This window comes from Panthera leo, chromosome A1 (assembly GCF_018350215.1).
Source record: "Panthera leo isolate Ple1 chromosome A1, P.leo_Ple1_pat1.1, whole genome shotgun sequence".
NCBI lineage: Eukaryota > Metazoa > Chordata > Mammalia > Carnivora > Felidae > Panthera > Panthera leo.
In genome coordinates, this window is record NC_056679.1 from 10120012 (window position 1) to 10132952 (window position 12941).

The 12941-nt window shown below is 45.8% G+C and overlaps 1 protein-coding gene across 1 annotated transcript in view; it reads left to right on the plus strand.

The window, feature by feature from the left end:
* The window catches only part of LOC122228848 (WD repeat-containing protein 49-like), a gene marked incomplete at its 5' end in the record, with an annotated part of 45438 nt that extends 41317 nt beyond the window's left edge, over nucleotides 1-4121 (plus strand). The window contains 2 exons of the mRNA XM_042954245.1: nucleotides 1237-1339; nucleotides 4068-4121. Coding sequence (XP_042810179.1) covers nucleotides 1237-1339; nucleotides 4068-4121 — 157 coding nt within the window. The remainder of the gene's footprint in view (nucleotides 1-1236; nucleotides 1340-4067) is intronic.
* Between the last annotated feature and the right edge of the window lie 8820 nt (nucleotides 4122-12941).

Here is a 12941-nt window from a genome sequence, read left to right on the forward strand (position 1 = left end):
CTGTGCCCCACACACCCTTCCCTCCTCCTCCCCCACAGGCAAGACTCTGGCATCACAGGAGTCCAGAGACCATTCATGGGAAAGTGCAAATCGTCCTTCTGTCAAATGTTATTTTTCCTTGGAAAGGATTCCACACACTGGGAATAGTCTGGCACTAAGTTGGAGGTTTCATACCCACTGAACCTCTTCTAGTGGCCCAGCCTTGGAACCCGGGCATTGGAGGGACAATCAAGAGAGAAGGCAGAGCAGCAGTGGTACAGGGAACCAACATTCATTTATTGAGTGTTCACTGCATGCCAGGCTTCTCCAGACATTTTACATCCTTTTCCTCACTCCTCACAAAATTTCTTTTTTTTTTTAAGTTTATTTATTTACTTTGAGAGAGAGAGAGAGAGAGAGAGAGAGAGAGAGAGAGAGTACCAAGCAGGCTCCACACTGCCAGCACAGAGCCTGATGCAGGGCTCAAACTCATGAACCATAAGATCATGACCTGAGCCAAAATTAGAGTCAGGTGCTTAACCAACTGAGCCACCCAGGCACCCCCACTCCTCACTAAATTTCTACAAAGGATTCCAGATTCCCCTTTACAGATGAGGACATTAGTGCTAAACAGTGGGACTGCTTAACCCCTACAAGTGTCTGTTCTATGTGCTGTTGTCCCAGAGGTTGCTCACGGAGCAAGGCTGGAGGACACAGGTAAGCCCTTGGCCCCTGGTTGCCCATGGGAAGCACCCCGCAGGGCCTTGTCCCTGCTTGAATGAAAGGTGCTGCTATTCAGGCTTGAAGATTCAGAACGGGATAATACAGTTTGTATTTATTTGCGGGGGGGGGGGGGGGTGGCGGGGAAGGTGTAAATTAATAGCAAAGAAGGTCCACTCCATAGTTAGATGAAATCACATTCCTCCTGCCCCAAGGAGGAGACATGTGGTGTCAGTTTTCATGATTAGTGGCTGCTGCTCATTGAATACCAATTATGCCATGTGAGGGTCTTTGGGAAGGACATTATATGAATCTTCTCATCTAATTCTCAAAACAGCCCTTTAAAGTAGATGCCATTATCCCCTTTTAAGAGATAAGAAAGTTAGAGTTTTGAGCAGTTAAACAACGTGTCCAAGGTCACAGACCCATTTCTATCCTCTTAACCTTTCTCCATAAGGCAATAGATGCCTCATCCCGGGTATCTGTGTCCTACACTTGGTTCAGGTTCTCATCCTCTCTCTGTTTTTCATGAGTAAGGTCTCCTCCGGAGCCTTCCCTGGTGGTTTCCCACCAAGAGCCCGCGGTTTGCTACTGCTACAACCGGGCCTTCAGGCAAGTGGTCAGCTTCACGGAAGCATCTGTAAGTATCAACTTTGGTTCTCTTTAGCAATGATGTGTTTGTGAGTGTGAGTCTAGCCCCATGGTCCTCACCTTGGAGCTGAGCGGAGTGTTCCGGGGACAGTCCGTCCCTGGAAGTTAAGAATTCTACTAGAATTCTTCAACTCTGCTACTTATCAAGTATTATTTGGACACTCTTCTTTGAAAGCTGACTGGAAGAGCTCACAGTTGCCCCAGTGGCTTGTAGTATGAGCTCTTTGGAAGGGCCATCTGCTACTAAAGGATGGCATTATTTCATGGTGGTTCTCTTGTATGGTGTAGGATGATTAATAGAACTCTACTATAGTGTAATCTGGGGATGAAGGTATGGAGCATTCCATGTCTACTTCCTCTTTCACTGGGGCTCTCGAGGATCATGCTGGCCCGGTCCTGGATGCGTGACACAGTGTCTGGCCCACAGAAGGGACACAACCAATGCTCCTTGCATAAAGAGTGGGAGTAGAGAAGTGCACACATCCCATAATCCATGTACTCCTGCCCTTGAGCTAATGGGAGGACACACCCCAACTACACTCAACTTTAAATGTTCTGAAATCACCTAAATATCAGTTCAATCACTTTATGAACCACTGGCCTAGGCTCTGGCATTACACGCCCGTGTCCCAGGCCATCTGGCAGCGTCCTCTTTCCTTCTTCCTGCAATTGCCTGGCACACCCTGTCTTTAGGATTTATAGCCTCGGGAGCACCACAGTCTGGTAGTGTCATCTTCGTGTTCACACTCACTTCGGCTTCTCTCCCAGTGAGACTCAGTTGTCTTTGCATGTGTTCTTGCCAGTTCCTGCTCTAGAAATTAGTCATCACCATGGGTTTATTAAGTATTAAATGAAACAGATTACTTGGCCTGTTGATCAAAAATTTTTTTATGATGACTCAGTCTCAACTCATCTCAAAGAAGGTGGGTTCTTGTCTAATTTGGGTTCATACTTATAAAGAAGCATTTGTCCTCCAGATCTTTCAGAATCACCTGCGACTTCAAGGACGCCAACCTTCTGGTCTCAGCATCCTGCACATGCCTGTTCCTGGCTCTGTCCAACTTTTTCCCATCTCCACCCTGGAATTTCCTGCTTCTTCCTCTTTTCCTACACACACCTTAGCAACCCTTCAAGGTCCAACTCAAGTCCTGTCTCCTCCACAAAACGTGTCTTCACTGCTCTGGACTCACACAAGCATCTCCCTCTTTCTGACCACCCACAGTCACTACCTCCCATGTGGTGTAGATTCAGTCCTCACCTGTCCTGCTGTTTCCCAGGCATGAGACTTGCCTTTCTAACAATTCAGCAGGCAGTTAGGGCAACTAGCACCTCATCTATGTTTCCCCCTTCTTTCCTCTTAATCTGTCAAAACCCTTCTTATTCTTCAACGCACAACTCGGATATCAACTCCTCTGAGAAAAGTTTCTAGATCCCTCCCACATCCAGGCAGAATGAAGGGCTCCATTAGCATTTGGGCTCCTAATTCTGTGCTAACAGTCAGCCTCCTTCAATAGCATTACTTTTGATATGCATATCTTCCCTGCCTGTGGGTGGTAAGGAGATGTTGAATTGAGATATAAATACTCTGTCAACTCTTACTGTATTAAGCACATGCTGGTAATAAACTCTCAGACACTTACTGAATTGAATTATTGATCTGAGTATTTGCTCATCCTGCAGATCTGTGTGAAATCTATGCCCACTGTCACGATCCATAGCATCTAAGCCACATTGCAGTCTTTATTTGTGAAGGAGAGAACATAGCCCAAGATTTTCACGATCCTGAAGTTATGAATACCTCTATGCCACACATTACTCATTGAGTTGCGTAGCAAAGTGCTAGGGACCACCCACTGTCAATGCCTCTGAAAATGCTTGAAAATGGCACAGTGTAAACTAATAAATATTCAATTAAATGTTTGCAATGTGTTACATAGGAACTGCAACTTACACGTATACAGGTATATGTGATATGGACGTTTACTTGTTATGAATAATGAATTTTTTTATCAACCAAGCTTAAAACTGTAGATATTTTACAAAGATTTTAACATTTAATAGCAAAATTATATTTAATTTGGGATGTGGTTGCAGTTTAATATGTTTAATTGAATGGGAACTCCAAAAGCAAGAATCACTTGGGGCAAAGAAGTTCTTAGGCCCAGCTAAGGCTTGAAATTCCCTCTACAAAATGCACCTAAAAAGTATAAGTAGCACCTTTAGGCTTTTTTGGATTCTTTTTTATATATATTTTTTAAGTTTTTATTTATTTATTTTAAGAGTGAGAGAGAGAGCAGGAGAGCCAGAGAGAGAGGGAGAGGGAGAATCCCAAGCTGGCTCTGCACTGTCAGCACAGAGCCCGACACAGGCCTCTATCCCATGAACGTGAGATCATGACTTGAGCCGAGATCAAGAGTTGGATGCTTAACCAACTGAGCCTCCCAGGCATCCCTAGACTTTTCTTGATTCTAAAAATAGAACCCTAAAGTCATTTTTAAAGATATTGTAATTGCTCACTTCAATCTTTTCACTCCCGTAACCGTAACCGGCAGTAGCAGGTGGTGGTGCTGGGGGAATTTCTTTTTAAGGAAGCGAATGTGTGGCTGTTTAACCACTTAACCAGAAGGCAGGTCCACAGGGAGGTTGCCTCCGCTCTGTGTCAATCCCGGGCTATCTGCCCCACTCAGCGCCCTCTGCTCATTCTTCCATGCCAACAGGTACCACATTCCTTTCTGGACATTGACCGTATTACAAGTCACCGCATGTTGTGAAACTTCAGAATGTTTGCAAAGGTTGGAATAATTAAAGTAATACCCAGTAACGCTAAGGGTCTATTGCAATATTAAGGGGAACAAATGGATGCTCTGGAGCTATAGACACACCCCGCCCTCCTTCCCACCCCCACGAGCCCTGGCATTGTAAAAGGACAGAGGGGCAGGAAGCAAAGTGTACATTACTAAAAACCTGCTCTTAGGCATTTAAATCAACACCAGTGAGAGGATGCCTTCTGGTTTCTGGGTTGGAGACCTGGAAATTTCTCTATGTCGATGGAATAGCCTCTTTTACAAAGTGGAAGATTAATAGGAACATTCAGTGGTTCTGAGACAGAGTGTTGTCCTCAAGCATTTTTCCTCCCACGCCACCATGCCTTTGGGTACAGGCTCCAGAAAGCCTGCCCCAGAGGAAGCCCTCCTTGGGGTAGGCACTTACCTCAACCAGTCATGAAAGCTGACATTTATCTCCCTTGACAGATGATTCTCATTCAAAGGTTGCTCAAGGAATGGGGCAGAAAGAAAGCCACTCCAAGACTCAAACTAGTTAGACTGAGTGAAACCTGAAAGCTGAGGGTTTAGAAGATATATCCTTCCCCCCAAACAGGCCGTCTTCCTCACTCAGCTTCACCTTGGTGCTAAATAAATTTTGCTGCTCAAAATTCAATCCACACCTATTTCTCTGAGCCTAGGTAGTCAGGAGATTTTTACCCAAAGATTTCTAAATTTTCTAATCTTCTCGCTGAGTGTTATGGGATGAATTTTGTTTCCCGGATATTCCTATGTTGAAGGCCCAATCCCAGCAGCTCAGAATGTGACTGCATGCGGAGATAGAGCCTTTAAAGAGGGGATTAAGTTAAAATGAGGATATTAGGGTGGGTCCTGAGCCAATCTGACTGGTGTCCGTATAACAAGAGAAAATTTGGACACATAAGGAAACCCTGGGTGTGCATACACAGGGGAAAGACCATGTGAGGACACAATGAGAAGGTGGCCATTTGCAAGCCGGGAAGAGACGCCTCAAAAGAAACCAAACCTGCAAACAATTTGATCTTGGACTTCCAGCCCCAAGAGCTGTGAGAAACTAAATGTCTATTGTTTAATCCCCTGTTCTGTGGTATTTTATAATATAGCCCAGCAAATGAATACACCAAGGTAAGCCAACTTGTATTGGAAGTAAAGATACCTTCGGGGTAAGTTTTCATCTTACATATCTGTGGCACTAGACTTCTGAATGCAAATTCCCTTTAATTTGATAGCCAGTATCTCAAGGTCACTATTTTTTTTCCACTTCCGGATACAGGTGGTAAAAGTATGGGACTTTGAAACAGGAAGGCTGTTTCTGGATTTACTGGGGCTCATGGCAATGCTGGAATCACATTCTGACCTTTGACTCCAGTGGAAGAAGGTATGTGTCTTCTCCAGTAGCTTTAGCCATTAGGCAGTGAGCTCTCTGACATGATTTCCTAACAGAAGACTGTTTCCAGGCTAGTCACTGGGGGCAGAGACGGCTGTCTGAAGATATGGAGCTACAACAACGGACATTGTCTGCACACACTGAAACATGCCAAGTTGCTTCCTACCAAGGCTCCCCATAACATAATGATGCAAGATTGGGCATTTGTTGTCAAGGTAGAAGAAACAAATGAGATGGGATCTAGGGTGCGCGTGACAATCCTACATTCTTTTTCTCTGGCCCTTCATTTTACCAATGACTTTAAACTTCTACTGAGGAGAGACGTACTTTACATGAATGTATGTGCTCCCAGCTAAGCCTTGTGCACCTGCTCCTTCATCACCCGGTATGTTTATCTGCGTTCTTAAAAGAGCTTAGCTTTCTAAACATTTTAAACATCACATAAGTCAAAATATGGATGAGCAAACTAAAAGCTAGTCTGTTTTGTGTGTTAGTGATTTTTTTTTCCAAGGCCACTTTTCCGCTTGTTCATGTGCTGTACCTGATTTTGGTCGAATTTCCACAATTCTGGCCTGTTGACTTTCCATGAGGAAGATAAGAGGCAAAAACTTTTCAACTACCAGAGAATATAAAAGAATCCAAAGTAAAAAAAGACAAAAATCACTCAAAGTAATGAGTTTGTGATTCCAAGTTCTGCTTTTGACCTGCCTGTGTTCACTTGTCTCCTCACTCAGGAGGGGTCGGGCACCATGTAGGGTCCTGTCAGGAGAAGGTGAGCTTCTTCCCAAAGCTGAGCAAGGGCAGAACCAGCATTTTAGGGCAATGCGGGGGGCGGGGGGGTGTGCAGGAAACCAGCAGGGCTTTGGTGGTTTGAAAGACACCTAACTGTGGTCTGAAAACTAGAAAGTTAGTATGTAACTTTTCCCCAATCATCATTGAATTGAGACAACATGTGTAAACTGATTTAAGGACTAATAAAGAAGAATGTCTAATAGAAGTTGACAATGTTATCTTTCTAGATGAAAAGCAAAGTGAAGTCTGTGGTTGTACCTACTTGGAGGTGAACCAAAATAAGTGAGTTATATTCAGCTTGGATGTAAGAGGGGGATGCATCTTTTTGATACAAAATCTATGCTGGAGGAGGACACTAAGACAATGAAGGGAATTTTCCAGAAGGAAATATGTCAAAGCATCCCTGAGGACCCTGGTTGCTCCCTGATGGTAATTTAGGCAACTAGGCTCTTCTAGAATATTGGAAGCAATTCTCTGCACATTTTGATGACTATTTAGAGGTAGAGATAGGGAACACTGTATCTCTCCACCAAATGCTTTCTTGAAGAATAAATCACAGACTAGATTACCAGAGTAATTAAATTCAGCAGCCACAAGGCCAAGAATAAAATTCCAATAAATTCTCTCCTGAACACAAAAAGAGTGAAAACAATTCCCGATTGGTTTCTGTTTGTGCCCTTGCCTCCGTGTTTCAACCGAGCTCTTAGGATCACTTAACCTTCAGGAGGGCAACTGCTCCTGGAGTAGCATCCATAGACCTCGGAAATTATAGATCCCTTAAGTAGCAGTGAAAGCGCTGACCCTAATTTATCAAATCACATTTTATCTTGCTCTCTCCATTTATCATATAGACATGGCAAAATTAAACCACAGTATTGATTGCTTGCAAAAAGTAAAGAGATGATAAGCTCAAGTATTGAGATGTACTACTACTCTGTTACTGTTCTAGGTGCATCATAGCTGTTGGATGGGACAGAAGAATAAATGTGTATTTTGTAAGTGAAATGTACAAAATGAGCTACTCAAAACCCTGCTTCAGATTGCTATCCTCGCCCCACCAACCCTACCCTTGATTCTTTTCACACTAAAATCAGTTTGTAGTAGTTCTTTAGACTTCTGCTCTCTCTACAAGTGAAGCCATGATAGAGACAGAAGAATTTCCTCCCTCCCTCTCTTCCTCCCTTTTAGAAACCTTTTTTACTTTGGTTTTTGTTTCTGTTTCTTCCCTCTAGTTTTCTTTTTTTTAAGTTTATTTATTTATTTTTAAGATAGACATAGTGGGGCAGGGGCAGAGAAAGAGGAGCACAAAGGATCTGAAGCGCGCTCTGTACTGACATCAGAAAGCCCGATGTGGGGCTCCAACTCATGAATCATGAGATCATGACCTGAACCGAAGGCAGATGCTTAACTGACTGAGCCACCCAGGCACCCCTCTAGCTCTCTTTTATGGGAGGAAGTATAATGACTCTTCACCTAACTCTGGGAGGGCGCTGGTTCCCACATCAACAATCAATTCTCTGACACCAGCTGGTGTCCTGCAATTCAGCTCAATCCTGGCCCATCTACCCGGGGATAGCATCAGATCCACAGGTTACAGGCTCAGTCCCACAAGCCCGGTCTTCATGCCCCCCCACCAACTTCAGACACCCTCCATGCTCTCAGCACTTAGGGAATTCCAAGGGTTTTAGGAGCTATCTGCCAGAAGTGGGGACAGAGACAAAATACCTATTTCTTATCGTAAGTCGCAGTATCACGAAGCGTTAGCTAGAAGAGCTATCAGAGGCACAGAGGGCATCCCTGGGAATTCAAAGCAGACCGTGCCTGGAACGTGGAGCTCTCCACACTTTGCCATGTATTCTTACCCCTCGTACCCGGGCTGTCATGCTCCCTCCTCCCCGGGCACGCTGGGGCGTCAGCATATCTCGCATATCCTTGCCCCTAAGTGAGGGCTAACCACTCTGTCAATTGTCCAGCCCTTACTTTCTCCCTTCTTCCTCCCACCTTGTCTTTATGCCCTGGTCCCTCTGTAAGTGGGAAGAGGAGATGAAATGCCATCTATAAGCATCTCTGGGGGGAAAAAGTATTTTTTTATTGCTTAGAGATGGAGAAAGGATTCAGGGACAGGAGAAGTTGAAAATGCTGACTGAAACTAAGTTTTAAATCTACCTGTGACATTTTATTTCCCCTGCTCACTATGCTGGATGGTCATGGATTTCTGAAGGTCTTTAAACATTGTAAGTTCTTTATTCGTTTGAAGGCGAGCCGTATTTCACAGCCTAAGCCTTGCATCCCCAGATGATTTGAGAGACGACTACCTGAGAAGCTCTGGTGTTGAATCCATCCTTTGGTATTATAGGTTCCTGAGCTGACGGCTTTTGTTTTAACACATGCAGCGGCTATGGCTTCTTATTATGAAGGCAAAGCTATGCAGACCATCCAAGGAGAGTTTGTCAGTTGACATATGATTTGTTGAAATGCAATCACCCAAACGTCAGAAGTGGATTGCTTTTTATTCCCACTAGCACTAGAGGAATTTGCTTTGACATTTCGAAAAACTACATCACTGGTGGGGTGAGGGGTAGGGTTATAAAATGTGCCAACACCTTCTCTCTGAAGTTGTGAGTGTGTTGGCAGCTCATTTTACTGCTTATACAACGTCTCTTCCTTGGCTTTGCATACAGGATGCACCATGTGACTTTCATCACTTCTGGAAGCCGCAGCCACACTGGCAGGATGACCTGGTGAGCCCTGGTCCACACAGTCTGGCTCTCAACCCAAACAGTGGCACATGGTGAGGATATCTGTCACTCAGAGGCTCACCCTGACTCTCCTGGGCCTGCCTAGGGTTGTCACAAGGACCTCAAAAGCCTCTGCTGTGGCAGGAATCATGACTGGGGTCCAGGCAGAGCCAGAAGTACTGGGCTCCAGGCAGCTGCTTCCCCTCCAGGAAGAGTGATGGCCTTGTGTTCAGATTGGGGCATGGGGCTACAGAAGCCAATCCATGCAGCTCTCCATGAGCTCAGCCAGGATTCGTGTAATACAGGAATGCCAGCCCAAGATGTGGTGGGTGTGACTTTCCTCAAAGAAGCATGTACTTCCTGTTTCTGCTTGGCACGCAAAATTGTATGCATTTGCTGTGTCACCTTCGGGCAGCCAGGGAGCCGAAGAGATGACATTCCTGCCCTGTGGCTTGTTGGGGGCCCATAACCGGGAGACTTCTTGTGATTCTCATTAGCAAAGTGCCCCAACTTTCTACAGCCTCCTATGGTTGAATGACCTCCCTCAAAATTGTCTGGATGCCAAGCCAATAAGACAAGTGCTAAGAAAGCAAAGTCACTGTGCCCAACCGTGTGCTATAGCTCAACCCTACCTTAAACCCCCATAAACATTCCAAAAGGTACAAGTCACTAGAATACAAACTCCATGAGGCCAGGCCTTGTCTGCCTTCACCATGGTATTCCCAGGACCTAGCCCAGTGCCCACTTTATAGCAATGCCTAATTGATTTGATTCCATTCAACTAGCATATGCCAAGTGCAGATTGTGGACCAAGTGTGCTTTGTTCACTGAAGATGAAGTTATGATCAAAAGGGTCATCTCATGATCTCTGCCTTCCCGGAGTTCGCAGATTAGTGATTATTGAGTGAAAGAACAAAGTCATGCAGAAAATGCCTGGAAGTGAAGGCCATTGCAAGGAGGCATTGTCAGACAAGTCAGTGAAGTGTTAGTGCATTCAAATATTTATTTATTCAACTATTAACTCACTCAACACGTGTTTTTGGGCACTTTTATAGTGTCATGCTTAATGGATAGGCCCAGGAGATACAACGTGAATAAAATGTGATTCCTGGGGTGCCTGGGTGGCCCAGTTGGTTGAGCGTCCGACTTCGGCTCAGGTCATGGTCTCATGGTTCGTGGGTTCAAGCCCCATGTCGATCTCTGTGCTGACAGCTCAGAGCCTGGAGACTGCTTCAGATTCTGTGTCTCCCTTTCTCTTTGCCCCTTCCCTGCTCATGCTCTGTCTCTCAAGGATAAATAAACGTTAAAAAAATATTTTTAAAAAACAATGTGATTCTTGGCCCAGAATCTCACAGCCTGGTGAGGAGATAAACTACGGAAATAATAATCATGCGATGTGACAAATGATATAATAACGTAAAAGATGTGGGAGAAGCCTAGAGGTGGGAACTACTAACTTTGCTCTAACATCACACAGGAGATCGAAAGATTACTAGGATTTTCCCAGGAGGCTGAGGTGAGGAAAGCAATGTAGATGATGGGAAGGGGGAAAGCATGAAAACATGAGCCAAGTCGGGAAGCATGCATGAAAAGCATGTTGTCTGGAGGGCTATGAAAAGTTTGAGGGGCTGGGGCATCAGACACAGGAGGGAAATGAGGTTGAAAAGTTAGAGCTTGACAGTCATGCTAAGGCATGTACACTTCATGGTGTGGGCAGTGGGGGATCACAGGAGGAGGAGGATCCCAGACATACATGGTCACAAGTCACAGAAGGAGACAGGATTTGGCAGAAAATTGTGGGAAAGAGAGAGCCATTGACCTTCTCTTTTCCAACTGTCTTATACCACCACCTTCCCAGCCACTTTCAGGCAGAAGGGACATCTTAGATGACATGGACAGGTCCCCAGGGGACACTCTGTGGAAAGTATGTGAGGGCAAGGGAGAAATGATGCCTCTGCAGCACCAGGAGAAGCCAATTTTCTTCACATGGAAATTGTACCCCAGTGAGGATTTTTTTTTTAAGCTCTCTGCAGCACTGCCCTCAAAAAACTCCATTTTGGTTTCTCATCTTTCTTAAGGATCCATATCCAAATCCTCCTTTCAAGGAGAGTAGGTGATCTAAATTCCTAACTGCATGTGTAAGCCGCAGATGGGAGCCCTGTAGGAATCAAGTCAAGGGACAGCACACTCTGGAGCTTAGAACTGAGCTGTTGGGAAGCCAAACCACCTTGGCCCAGAGCTGGTTTCCATTATCCCATTGCCATCACCATTTCAGCCCCAAACAGGGCTCCTTGCAAACGCTCCATTTGCCAGCTGTGTGGGGAGGTCAGGAAGCTGCTAGGATTATCACTTCCCTGGGGAAGGTAGTAGAACTGACCCAAGGAGAGGCAGCACCTCTCTGGCTGACCTGTACACAGACTCCTGCCTGGAAAGATGCCCTGATCCTTGGGGCCGGGTCATGAGGTTCTAGGTGAGTCTCCATCGTGGGCAAGCACAGGAGGAGGAACCCGTCTGCATCCTCTGTCTTAGGGATCAGATGAAGGAGAACTAGCTATGGGTGATTGGGAATTTGATTTCTTACCCTGTCCCTCTCCATCTGTCTCCTTCTCAGAACCATGGGCACAAAGAGGACATCCTCTGTGTGGCTCAATGCCCACCTTTTCTTCTCATGACTTCCAGTTATGATGGAGAGGTCATCATTTGGAACGTCATCTCAGGCCACATTTACTGCAAGCTGAACACTCCCAGCCCCTCTCATGGTTGCAGAAGAAAGAAAAGGTAGGTGAGGGGCAGGCTCCATGGCCGTTCTGCACAGGCCCCAGCAGGCTTGGACTCCTGGCTCATCGGCTAAAGAAATCTCAGTTCTGGACAGCATCCAGGTGAGAAGGGATTAGCCTGGTTTCAGGTTTAACCTGTCAAATGGAAATTCCCAAAGCTGGGAGGGAGCTTAAGAGTTTAGCTAGCTCAGTCCATATCCCAGGCACTCATCCATCAGAGCCTATCTCACAGCCTTGCCCACTACCTTTGGGAGCCTTGTCTCATCCACTGTCCACATGAAGGATTGTCTCTCCTGCTGAGCCCCTTGGTCTCTGCTACAGTGCTGATTTTAGCCCTGTGTCTTTAACACCACTCTTTATGGGCTCCTTTTCCCAGCTATCACTCCTGTCCCCCATCCCACCTCAGACATCATCTCCTGATGTGTCACTCAGCTGTGTGCCCTCAAGCTTAATGCCACTCTCACCACACGCATTAGCCCTTCGGGTGCCCCCAGGGTCCCATGATCCCCCACACGCCCCCACATGGGTCAGTCCTTACTACTTGTATATTTTATTGCAAAACTTTTCCTCACTCTCCCACCCCATTCTCTCTAATTTTTCTGCCCTGGTTCCATTTCTTCAAGACCCCCTCTCTCTGCTAATGTGATCACGGGCCCATTCTTTCACATCTTCATTCAAAACATATTGATGAGCTCCTGCTATGCGCAGGTCCAGGGCTGGGTCCTGGGGCTGGTAACTACACCCCTCTCCCTCTAAGTCATGAACCATTTGAAACACACACTAATCTATCAGTTTCATGGCTGGCTGTGCTGGATGGAAAACCGTGGGAACCCACAGCCGCCAAAGGCTTCCTACCAGTCCTTGCCCTACCTCCAGAGTCCAGGCTTATTTTTCCCAAGTCGCAGTCTGCAGCCACTCATCTGCCAACAGCCAGGGGACCCACTACCTCATACCCATGGAGCCCCAACAGGGGAGACACAGGGCACTGGTGATTTTGCATAAAACTGGTAAGTTCTTGCATTTCCTGAAGCCCAAGCAGCAAACCCTCAGACAACCCTACCCTGCAATCCCTGCTTTTGGCATTTGATAACTTACT